The sequence below is a fragment of the Vicugna pacos genome, chromosome 23 (assembly GCF_048564905.1).
Source record: "Vicugna pacos chromosome 23, VicPac4, whole genome shotgun sequence".
Classification (NCBI taxonomy): Eukaryota; Metazoa; Chordata; class Mammalia; order Artiodactyla; family Camelidae; genus Vicugna; species Vicugna pacos.
The window spans coordinates 23,565,335-23,577,397 of NC_133009.1; the positions used below are offsets into that span (position 1 = coordinate 23,565,335).

General features: G+C 47.6%; 1 protein-coding gene across 4 annotated transcripts in view; it reads left to right on the forward strand.

The window, feature by feature from the left end:
• Window positions 1–12,063, forward strand: part of SUSD4 (sushi domain containing 4) — a 107,333-nt gene that overhangs the window by 72,537 nt on the left and 22,733 nt on the right. For 2 of the 4 annotated variants that reach the window (XM_072948683.1, XM_072948685.1), the window contains 2 exons: window positions 752–925; window positions 4,606–4,793. In XM_072948683.1, the coding sequence (XP_072804784.1) occupies window positions 752–925; window positions 4,606–4,793 (362 nt within the window). Of the gene's footprint in view, window positions 1–751; window positions 926–4,605; window positions 4,795–12,063 lie in introns of all 4 variants that reach the window. The other 2 variants (XM_072948684.1, XM_072948686.1) reach the window with 1 other exon arrangement.

Here is a 12,063-nt window from a genome sequence, read left to right on the forward strand (position 1 = left end):
TGCAGATAGTTACAATTGATTAATTTATTTTATCTTTTAATCATTTTATTGCACGGGTGCCTTGTTCCCCCAGCGCCTGCCTCCTGACTCCCGCGTTGCCTCTTCCCCTCCCCTCTACCTGCATTCTGCTCTTACTCCATTTTTAGGGGGAAGTAGAGCTGCTTCCTCTGGGCCTTTATAATATGGGCAATTGTATGTACTGCTTTATTTGTTCTTTTAAAAAACAGATAAGATGTATGGGAAATACTAATAGTAGATGCAGCCACAGCTCAGCCCCCTGCTGTTCTGCAAAGCACATTTTCTTATCAGGCCCAGGCCCTCACCACACAGACAAGTGGCAGCCTGACTGGGCGAGACCAGCCAGACAGGCCACATCGTGCTGTAACGGGCCACAGAGATGGTGAAGTGTGCAACCAGATGTGTAGTTTAGGTCAGTCCCCAACTTTTGTCTTTCTTCACTTCTTTCCAAAATTGTCTGCAAGCTTAACTGTATGATGTGAAGTGTCGCAGGCAAGAAACAAATCTCCTTTTGTGCTTGGACCGCCCGCGCCCTCGGTCCCTCTTCTTGTTTCTCTGTAAGCAGGTTCTGCTGCTTGTCATCGGGACCTGAGCCCAGTGATAAGTAAGGAACCATTTATCAGATTGCCATGTAGGTTGAGACCAGGTCTGAAAATAAGAGCTGTCTGGTGAAGCTGTGAACCACAACTGTTTTCAATTTCCAAAATAATGTCTCCCCTTGACGCAATTGCAGATTGCCGGATCCCACAAATCGAAGATGCTGAGATTCATAACAAGACATACAGACACGGAGATAAACTAATCATCACGTGTCATGAAGGCTTCAAGATCCGTTACCCCGACCTATACAACGTGGTTTCCTTATGTCGCGATGACGGAACGTGGGACAATCTGCCCATCTGTCAAGGTATGGGGCGGAAGCCGTGGTTCTCACCTTTTCTTCTTTCAGACTTGATTGCGGATCGTGTACGTGTTTCTCTAGGACAATGGTAGCAGTGACAGAGGGAAACACAAAGCCACGCATGCCCATGGTTCGGCTGGACCCCAGTCTCGTCACCAAAGCTCTGTTCTTGGATCACATCTCTCTCTGTGGCTCTCTCCAGCTCCGCACACCCTGCTTGAAAGTTTAAATGGGAAACACCTTATTCTTTTGCATATGGGTTGTCTCCTTTACTCTAAGAAACCGAAAGTAGCTTCAGAATTAGGAGCCTTGTAACTGGGCTGTGAATGCAATGATGAACTATTGTATATTTAATGGAAATAGCAGAGCATTTATACTGATTTCAGTAGTGGTGCGAATATATTTAAAGCCAATCTTACAGAAGCTATTTTCTCTTAATAATGTCATCCCTTTTTATAATGCATGAGCAGCAAAAAAAAAAAATAATCAAATTCAAATTTCATCCAAACCATACGGTGAATATTTATCCTCCTGCATTTTTAAAATTTGCCTGGGCCGACACAGAGGGCCCTGTTTGTGAAAAATAAGCCCTCGAGTTCACATTAATTCTGATTTTATTTTTGACATGTGACTTGGACCGAAGGACCAAGAAGCACATGCATAATTCATAATTCAAGGGAGAGGGCGAGCAATCTTATTTGCACCAAAAGCACTGGCATGTTAAAGTTGAGACGGATGTTAACTTTATGCTTGGAAATCACGACTGGCAGACTTTGATATTGCTTCGTGTGTCCCAGAGTTGGAAATAAATCATTTCCTTATGTGAGAGCTTAAGAGTCACGGCCCCTTGAAGAAACAAAGGCTTTAGGATTAGGAAGGCAGAGGGAGCCCCCAGTCCTCACACTCCTGGGTTTCTCCCCGGAAACTTGCTGTGTTGTTTAGTGTGTGAAGTATTACATCTTTAAAGGAGATGCGTGATCTAGTTACACTTTCAGAGACTGTCCACAAAATCAGCAGCCGGCTTTTAGGTGGGGCTGTTTATTCAAATGGACTTTATTAACCACTGATTCGTTCCAGTCCCATGGCGAGATCCGAGTAACGGCCAAGAAAATGACTTCAGACTCCAGACACTTCTTTTTTTTTTTAATTGAAGGTTTACAGTGTTGTGTTGATTTCTGGCATATGCAGCCACTTCCTGCTTTCATAGTTTCCACTTACCTTTCTGTTCTCCCACCCTTTCAGTGTCCTTTTATGTCACTTAAATACAGGACGCTGCTTTAGGAGTTCTTCTTGCCCCCATGATTTTTTTTAAATGCCCTCTGGTGATGTGCATCCTGGGGTGTCATTGTGGGACGTTCGGGTGCGGGCTTTCCTCTGCCCTGTCTGGCCACTCCTGCCCCGCCCCTCCACTACCCCTTAGGAAATCTCAGTCAAAACGCAGCTTTGATGTTTTCTGCAACGCAGAAGAGCTGGCCAGCTGCTCCTAAGAGGTGTGTTTCTTCCAACAGCCCACCTTCATGCCTTCTCGGAGCCCTGGGCCCTGACCCTCCTCCTCCCCAGCACCTCGCGACCTGCCCACACAGGCTCTGCGCAAGGTGCCTTACACAGCCTGACACCTCTCGAGCCCCCTGGGGGCGTACAATTGGCCTTAGAGTGGCATTTCATCCTGTGGCTTTTCACCTGTAGATCCAGGGGCTGAAGTTCAAGGAGCCGTCCCTCCATTATCTAGGAGTGCAGATAGAAATCACATCAAACTACTGAGTCAAAGCCAGTTTTCTTCTGTATTTTTAGGGCCGGCTGTCTCCAACCAAGAATGAGCATAGCATTCTTTCTCAGATTAGCTGCATGTGTTATAACCTCTTCCCTGTCCTTTTGGGGTTGCGGGGGTTTGGGTACCGTTCCAAGGCCATGTTTTCCATGGAAACTTTGTGTTTTAGAGAGCCGAGCCACATCCCAATGCTTCCTGCTCCCTGTGGGTCAGAATTAGTTTTTATTTAGGGAATGCATTTTACCCACGTGGGTAGCTGAGAAACACACTCCTTCCCAGGAGGGAGCCTGGGCACAGCCGTTTGTGCTGCCTCACCTGAACCGTGCTTAGGGGCTTCTGACACAGTCACTAGTTCCTGTCAACTTGCTTGCCTTTCTTTTATCAATTATTGATCCTGTTTATTCCTGATTCCCAACTTACCCCATACAGTTCACTTTTGCCATGAGTACTGTCAGTTTTCAGTTCCGAAAAAAAAAAAAATCATTTAAGGCTGTCAGGACTGCCCGAAAGGGTGGCTAAGTGAGTTTGATCTGGTCCATCCGGAGCGTGGCAGGTTCAGGGAGGGGATCTTCGGGGCCTGTGGGGTGTGCGGGGACACCAGGACACAGCAGTGCAGGTCGGCATTTACCTGGCCCCAGAGTGGATGCCTCCCTGCGTCCTGTACCCCGCCTCACCCTGGTCTCACCCTGATACAGACACCACGTTCTGGGGCTCTGACCCAAGCAATTTGCTGAACACAAAGCCCTGTGATGCTTATAACATGTAACAGCCTAGGAGAAGCACTCTATCATCTGCTGCAGTGTGTGCGTGATATCATTTGTACCTGGTGATTGGAAGGGAAAGTAGGTATTTCCATTATACATTATTTACTTCACACGCAATTAGTTCTCCCCGGGAAGAGCACCAGCTCTGCAGGGTCATTATTCCCTCCAGTGAAACTGCCGGAGCCAATAAGAAATTCCCTGATCACAGCAGATGCTGCACAGAGTGGGATGGGGTGCCCCGGGAACGTTCCACTCGGCTGCACAGCCTCCAAGACAGAAAGGTAGCTCCTGTTTCACTGAAGCAGGGATCCAGGTCTCCCTCCCACTCAGCATGCAGAATCCCGTGCTTGCTGCAGACTCGCCGTAACAGGGCTGCTCAAAGGCTGGCCCACAGACCTGCGGCCACAGCAGCAGCGCCCAGAAACCTTTCACAGTGCAGATCCTACCGAATCAGAAGCTCTGGGCGTGGGGCCCAGCAGTCTGTTCCACAAGCCCTCTCTCTGGGTTATTCTCAAGTTTGAGAACTACTGTGCTGCACATTACTTTCCTGTTTCACGTAAAACACAAGCAGATTTTTGAAAACTTTCGTTGCTCCATGTCAGGCAGGTGTCTGCCATTATCTGCTGCCATGGGACCCAGTTTGCATTCTAACCTTCTCAAGGCGCCCACCACCACCATTGAAACCACTGAGGTGACTCTTTCCTCTGTGGCATCTTCGAGGTTCTCAGCTCTGATGGCACTAAGATTCCTTGGGGAGCTTTAAAAAAGATAGGAATGCCCAGGCTGTACACAGACCCTGGGCACAGGGCTGGGCATTGGTGTTTATAAAAATTTCCTCAGGTGATTCTGACTTGTAGTCAGGGGTGGAACCACCAGCTAGGGGTGTCCTGATCCTCATCTGCACCCTCCCTCACGCCTTCCCTACTTATCTGACTCTCTTGGTGCCATTTGCAACCATGAAAGCAAATACCTGCTTTGTAAATAGAGTAAGTACGTAGATAAGGAAGTCTGAGCATTAAAGACCAAGGTGCACTGTCCTTGGAGGCCACGGCACGTTCACAGTGGGAGAATCCTGAACATGTATCGTGCTTTGTCAGTTCGGTGTACAAAGATGACCGCGAGAGACTCCTCCCTTTTCCTTTCCCACGTCACAGGCTGCCTGAGACCACTCGCTTCTTCGAATGGCTACGTGAACATCTCCGAGTTCCAGACCTCCTTCCCAGTGGGAACCGTGATCTCCTATCACTGCTTTCCCGGATTCAAACTCGAGGGGTCGGAGTATCTCGAGTGCTTACACAACCTTATCTGGTCGTCCAGCCCACCCCGGTGCCTTGCTCTGGAAGGTAACACATCTTATTCTTTTGGAAGTTGAGTTTTGGCTTATTAAAGTGGACGTTTCAGTAGGAGGTACAGAGCTGAGAATTATAGTCAGCAATAACTTTTGTTCCCTGAGTACCCATTGCGTGCCTCCATCCCGAGCAGAGGCAGCGAGCCTGGTCGTCTGCCATGAAGTAATACTTATAACCAGACATAAAACCAGCTTCCCCCATCTTTAGGGTTAAAGGGGATGAAAGAGAAAAGTTTCTAGCGTCAAAGGTTAAGCTGCAAATTATTGCAGTTAAATGAAATGTCTTCGAAAATTAATTTTCTCTGCACCAAATGAAAACAGATTGTATTATGGCGTCGTTAATCTCACCCCTCGCTTTATTGTTGTGTTTCTCCCTATTTCCATGCATTTTACGGCTTAGCTGTAAATGTTTTGCTGCAAGCACACACTTGGAAGCCTGAAACCAGGATATCTTTCTTCCTTGTTTTTGTTAAATACATGTGATTATTTTTGAGTGTGGTTCACAAAAGATCACTAATCAGTAGTATGAAGTGCTGAGTGGATCGGGGCATCCATTAGGAGAATCAGACAGGGTCTATGGATGGAGAGTTCAGAAAAACTTCTAGGCGAGTTGGACATGCTGGCTCAGCCCTCGCTTTAATTCAGGTCTTGAAATTATGATCAAGGGAAACAAACCCAGATTTACTTCCTGGCATCTGGATATAGTAGGTGGGAGGGGGTCTGTAAGGGGAAAGAAAAAAAAAATGAAAGGAACCTCCAATCAAGAGTCCCTTCAAAGCCCATTTGCAGCCTTTCTTGGAAAACGAAACGAGACACAACAGAATGTTGTTACAAACGAGTCGTACACGCCCTGTCTCCACGTGTACATCTCAGTGCGGGCGAGGTCAGGTTAGATGTGCCTTGGGGGGGTGACAGCCAGAGGGATCAGAGAAGGTGTCTTTCTTAAGGGAGACCATGGATTGGAGTGGGTTGGCTGGAGCCATGCAGCCTCCTTGGAGAGAGAAAGGGAGCCTAGTGCTCGAAGGGGCGAGAATGCCAGCCGGGGCCATCAGTGTTGCTGTTCTCCTAGGCTGGTAAGTGGAGCCCCAACTCGCGCCTACTTCCCACCTGTCCCACATCCCCTTGGGGACCAGAGCCTACAGTAGAGATGTCAGATGAAATACAGGACACCCAGTTAAATCTGAACTTCAGAGAAACAACAGTTAATTTTGTAATGTGAACACATCCTAAATATTGGATGGGACTTACTTATGGTAAACAGTTATTCTTTATTTATCTGAACTTCAGCTATAATTGAGTGTCCAGTATTTTTATTTACCGAATCTGGCAATCCCAGCCTAGAAGGATAAGGGATCCCCTCTGTTTCCACCCAGAACAGCTTCTGTGTTACCTGGACACCGCTGGCAGGCGAGGTGAGTGTGGGTTGCTGGTGAACTGGGGCTTTTCTGGTTCCTGGGGGTTTCTCCCTGCTCAGATAACCAGAAATAGAGGATTGGTTAACGGTATCATTGTGGTGATTATATCCGTTTGAAATGCCTATTTTGAAATCTTTTCAGGTTTGGTTTAAATACCTTTCATGCAGTTTTATTCTGATAAGCTTCATTTTGGGACTTCAAAAGCAGTTTTTATGAAACTCAGGGAATATGATGTGAATAGGCATAAAACAAAATCCGACTTCTAGGGGCGGCGAGCTGAGGTTATGAATAGGAAGCTGTGACCAGCTTCTGATTGGACATAAGTCTCATGGTTAACACAGGTCTCTTTTCCTCCATCCCTAGGAGGACACTGAAAGTCCAGGTGACAGCTGCCTATGCCAAGAAGGCCACTCAATACCTTTTTACCTTGGGTTTAAAAAAATACTTTAAATCTTTATTTTCAATGCATGTTCCTTTCAATTTTCTGATGCAGTTAGTTTGTGAGACCTTTAAATGCTACCCTGGCTAAAGGCACCAGAGGCATGATTCTAAACAGAGAGGCACAGAGAGGACTAAAGGGTTTATTTGTCTTAAGACTTGATAGAAACTGGGTTAAGTTAAGCAGCAGGTTAAAATAAAAGGTAAGGATTCACAGAAAACACACCCAGATGCACCTGGATGTTGGTTTCTCTTTAACTCTTACTTGAATTGTGTATCATCTTTTTCTAAAGGCGGTTCCTCATTTATGCAAATTGTCAAAGGGTCAAAGGGTATTCGACTAGATATACTGTCCCAAGGGGACCTACCATCTCTTTAATATATCACCCACATTACCCACCTGCCCCATTTTCTCCAGCACACAATTTGGTTTTTCTTAACGGCAGAGTGAAAATGATTGCACTGTGCTGTGGAATCATGATGTTCTCGGGGGCTCTGAAGTGTGTTAAGGGGTTCTGACCCCTGTGCTGACTGGGTCTGGGCAGCTGTGCCGTGGCAGCCTTTCTGCAGGAGCTTGGTGTCTCCTTCCCTTTCCCGTCTCCCTGTGAATCCATCAGTCTATCAGATGTCAGTGTACCTGTCATTACAGTACCTCCCACCCCCTCCAACTCTTTTTCTAACCCGCTCTGAGCCAGGAGACTGGATCACCAGGATGTCATGAAAGTGCTGTGGTGTATTGATTAAGAGTGTGGATCAGACTGGCTGGGTTCACATCCTTAACCATTCTGACCCGGGGCAAGTCACTTAGCTTCTGTCAGCCTCCATTTCCTCATCTGTACAATGGGGGAGATGATTATAATTGCCTTGTGGGACTGTGAGGATCCAGTGTGATAACGAACGTAACGCATTTAGGGAAGTGGCAGGTACCCAGTAGGTGGTCAGTCAAGTGTCCATCATTATTACTGCTCTTGGAATTGTGTATAAAATCACAATAAATAGTGAGAACCTGGGGGTTACTATGCGAATACAGCACCCAGGCTTTTATTCGTACACATCGTGACACTGTTTTGGTTGTTCAGATGCAATTTTGGTTACTTGCATACTTCTAACTGTGTTTGTGGAAGATGAATCCCAGATAAGGGGAGGAAATACTGAACAATAATAGAAATTATCGTTAATCTTGAGAGCTCACTATGTGTCAGAACGTTCGACACAGTATTTCATTTAGTCCTCCTGTTGCCCTCATGAGACAGGTACTATTTTAATCCAGTTTTACTGATGAGCAAAGCCAGCTTTCTAAAGGTTCAGTAACTCACCCGAGGACACACAGCCGGTAAGTGGGGGAGAGGGGACCCGAACACATGTCTTTGCCACTTCCAAGTTCATGCTCTTCATCATCAAGGTGCAGAGTCTAAGTCTTGTTCTGATTTCTTTGCAATTTGGTATTTTTATAGTCATTTTTTAAAGCATTTAAAAATTTAAAACAGTTATCACATAGCAAGAGATTTGTCCGTCTAGTCTAGTTCTCCTCCCGGCTGCCGGCGGCCCTGAGTCCCAAGGAAGACCTACTGCCCACCACCCCCTCCCCCTCTGGGTGGCAGATGGCCCTCCCTGCTGCCCCCACCGACTCATCCTGTTACAGCAGAGCCTCACTTCGGCCAGTGGGCTGATTGGGGATTGTGTCTCCTTTCGCAGACCAGGAGACCGACACCCTGAAGGGTGACGTGACTTATCCACACTCCCAGCTCTTGGCCGTGCTTTTTTCTGCCACACGGCATCTCCCACCCTGGTGGACTGGCGTAGGCTTCACTGGGGCGAGTATTGAGTGGTGGCTGTCACGCTTACCTGTCAGCAACCCCGTAATTGATGCCTGGCTTCATGAAGGTGTTTATAATTTGGAAAGAAAAGCTCTGGCAGCTTCACCAAAGGTGGCAAGAACTTCCAAGGCCGGTGTGAAGGTGTGGGTGATGTGTTTCAAGGCCTGTGCCATCGCACCAGTCTCATGTATGTTTTCCCATAGCCAGGGGGTGGGGGTAAAACACCTGAAATCACAAAATCTTGGATCAGAATGTTGGCTAGGTCATTTTTAAAATATATAAATATATAAATTTGAGCCTGGAAGGGGCCCCATGGGTTTCAATGTGCTGGTCTGTCTCACTGTGGGTCTCGGTGGGTGCTTTGCCTTGTCTCTGTGTATCTTAATGTTTTCCATTCTCAGACCATCTTCATCTCTGAGGCTCTCATCTTTCTCTCTTATACACACACAGAAACACACACTGAATCCAAGAAATCTTTAAAAAAATAAAAACCCTTTGACAGTGAACGTGGGCACTTTCTCATTTGTAAGTGCTTGGAACCTGGAGTACGCTGTCAGCAGTGTTTATTGGACACCTGCTAGGCACAGAGCAATGCCAAATTGGCCGTTGAGAAATTACAAAGAAAGAAAAGGATGTAATTCTTTACTTTGAAGCGTGTGGTGTCTAAGGGGGAGAACAAGACCACAAACCCCGTTATCTTCAGACTAGTGTCGTCACAGTCGGCCCCCGCCCATGCCTGCAGCTGCCTTTGCCAGGGGGCACGAGCGTGCTTATGCGTTTGGAGCAGGTGGAAGGAAAGTTCTGGTAGGTGTATCACAATGGTAACATGAAAATTTCTATCCAGGGATGTACGAGTTTTTTGTTTGTTTCTTTTCCCTGGAGACCAGACAGAAGCATGTTTTTGGTCTCTGCTTGGGCTTTGGGAAAAGAGAAGAAGTCTCACTATCTCACTCGTGTGGGAGGACTGTCCATTTTGAAGCTCTGTAGAGCTCATTAGCCAAGGCAACGTGCCTCAGTGTGTGTGCGGAGCGCTGGCCCAATGGTTTGAAGGTGGAGTAGAGGAGGATATTGAGGCGCATAAAAATAAGCAAATGAACCAAGTGTGCAACGAACGGTTATAGGGCGGACTGCTAACACACATGTCTAGGAAGCGGTACTAACTGCCCAGAATCCCAGAGACACTCTGATGTTGGGGCTGCAAGGGATGCTGGGTACAGGTGGCTGCAGAAAAAAAAAGGGCTCTTTGTCTACATAGGGAAGAACCATCCAAAAGCCTTCAGTATCCAGAACATTCTGTTCACATTCAGGGTTTCAAATGGCCTGGAAATAACACGTGCTGGGTATCTGTTGACAGAAATTCCTGGGGGCAGGTTAACAACAGCGGAGATCACACTATTGCATCTCTGAGGCAGGAAGCAAGGGCCGGGAGGACAGATGGTTGATGCCAGAACGTGGAATTTTGAGTCCTTGGTTGTGACCTCCCCACTGAGAGATTCTTCTGTTTCCCAACTATTAAACTAGAGAACTGGATCGGTTAACCAGAAGTCCTTTTTTCAATAGCTTCTGGGGAAAAAGGTAGGATCACATCTAGAAAGGACCAGCAAAACATTTAGTGAGGTTAGAGTCTGAAAAGAAAGAAACCAAAACCAGTAGGATATGCAACTTTAAATAAATGCCTGGGGGATTGTTTATGTGTTCTGTAAACTTTTTTATGTCCATATGCTGTGTACTTTGCAAGGTAAGGAGGATACAGAAGCAAGCAAGTGATGCAAGGTCTCTGCGCCCTGGGCTCACCCACCCCATGTGCTGTTTCTCTAGACAGGTGGGCTTCAGCTCTGAATATTCCATTTGTAAGTTTTCCAGGGCCTCTGGTGGTAGAGGAGATTGTAACCTGCTCTGAGGCCACTTGGGAGGGGTTCTAGACGGGGTCTCTCTGGTTTTGAAGGGACTGGGGAGGGTGGGGTTGGTGAGTCACTTTTCACTCTGTTGGATTGGCTCTGCCCCCGGGCTCCACTCGGAAGGCAGCAGGAACACGTCCTCCCAGGAGGACGGTGAGCGTGGACCCAGGGCCCAGGAGAGATCGTTGTGCTTATGTGTTTGCTTTTCCCAAACGGAGGAATAAAGCACTCCAGGAACTGTAGGGACGTAAGGTTTTATTATCCATGACTGAGACAGTGACTTCCCCTATGCTGGCCTTTCCACAGGCTTTTTCAGCCTCATGGCAAACCTGACCTCATTAGAAGCTGAACATCCAAAAGTTTTTGTTTTTAAATCCGACCAGTCCACAAACTCAGAATGCCCCAGGTGACTCCCCTCTGCCTCCTTCCCATCCGTGTCACAGCGCACGTGGAGAAAGATGGGCGTTTGATCAGTTTCAGGGTCAATTGCAGGGAATGCAGCAGCGAGGTTTCCTAAGAACCTGCTGGTGCCCAGGGGTCCTTTCAGGTCTAAGTCCTCATATAGGAAAAGGACAAATAAGAAACTGAAAAGCCGTTTGGCCAAATGCGAAATAACTTGAAAGGTTCCAATCTGGGATCAAAACTCAAAGCCAGTTTGGACGTGGAGGGTTCCCAGCTCCCTAACCGCCTTTGCGTTGTGCTTTGTTCTGGTACAAGAGGCGCCCGGGAGGAGAGACGCGGCACATTTCTCCTTCCAGGAGCCCTGCCTTCCCGCAGAAGCGCTTCGGGACTTCAAAGGGAATCCCGTGTAGGAACCAGAAAGACAGCAGAGAAATCCAGACCTCCTCACAGATGACCTGTCCTGGGTCTGGAGAGCAGTGACAGCCCCTCCACAGCGGCTCAGAGACAACACTCAAAGTTCTAATCACAGCCTACCCTGTGCCAGGGTTGTTCCCATTTTACAAAAGAAAAATTCAAAGCATGAAAAGGAGTCCAGGGCTGGCGCAAGGAAGGTTGCTGTAAATGATTGTCTGTGGTGAGGTCCAGTGTCGCTGTGTCATTCCCTAAACCAGCGTCAGACACTCTCCCATGGAGCTGTGCACCCCCTGCATCATATCTCACCTGACAAGCACGGGAGAGCTGAGTCTCTCTTGCGCTCCTGGCCAGCCATCTTCAGTTAGAGAGTGGCGAATTGCATCCCTTAATTAGCTGGAAATTTCTGTATTGAATTTTAAGTCGATCGAGGGAAATGATAGAACTGAGTCACAGCAGAATTTATTGGTGTTGATTTTGGATAGAATTCAGAGCTTAGAAAGCCTTAGACGTCACCGGTTTACCTTTCCCCCAGCCAATGCACCACCCCTGGCACCTCCTTTTCAGAAATGAATTGGCAGTGCCTGAGCTGAGTGGGTTTGTGCAGGGCCTTGGGGCCTGGGAGTGCCACCGAGGTTCCCACCCCCTTACCCTGGCTCTGGTACCACCGGGCTGCCTTGATGTGGGGGACCCAGGCCACTTGGTCTCCCCTCCTTTCCTCACCGATGTTCTTGAACAGAGAGAAGCAGCATTCAGAGCTTCATCTTCCTGGAAGCAACTCCAGGACAGAAAGCCCCTCGTTCCTCCCGGCCTTCCTCGCCCTCACACGGAGTGTGTGTATGCATCAGCATGTAGCTGTCAGAACTAGACTGTCCTGTGATCC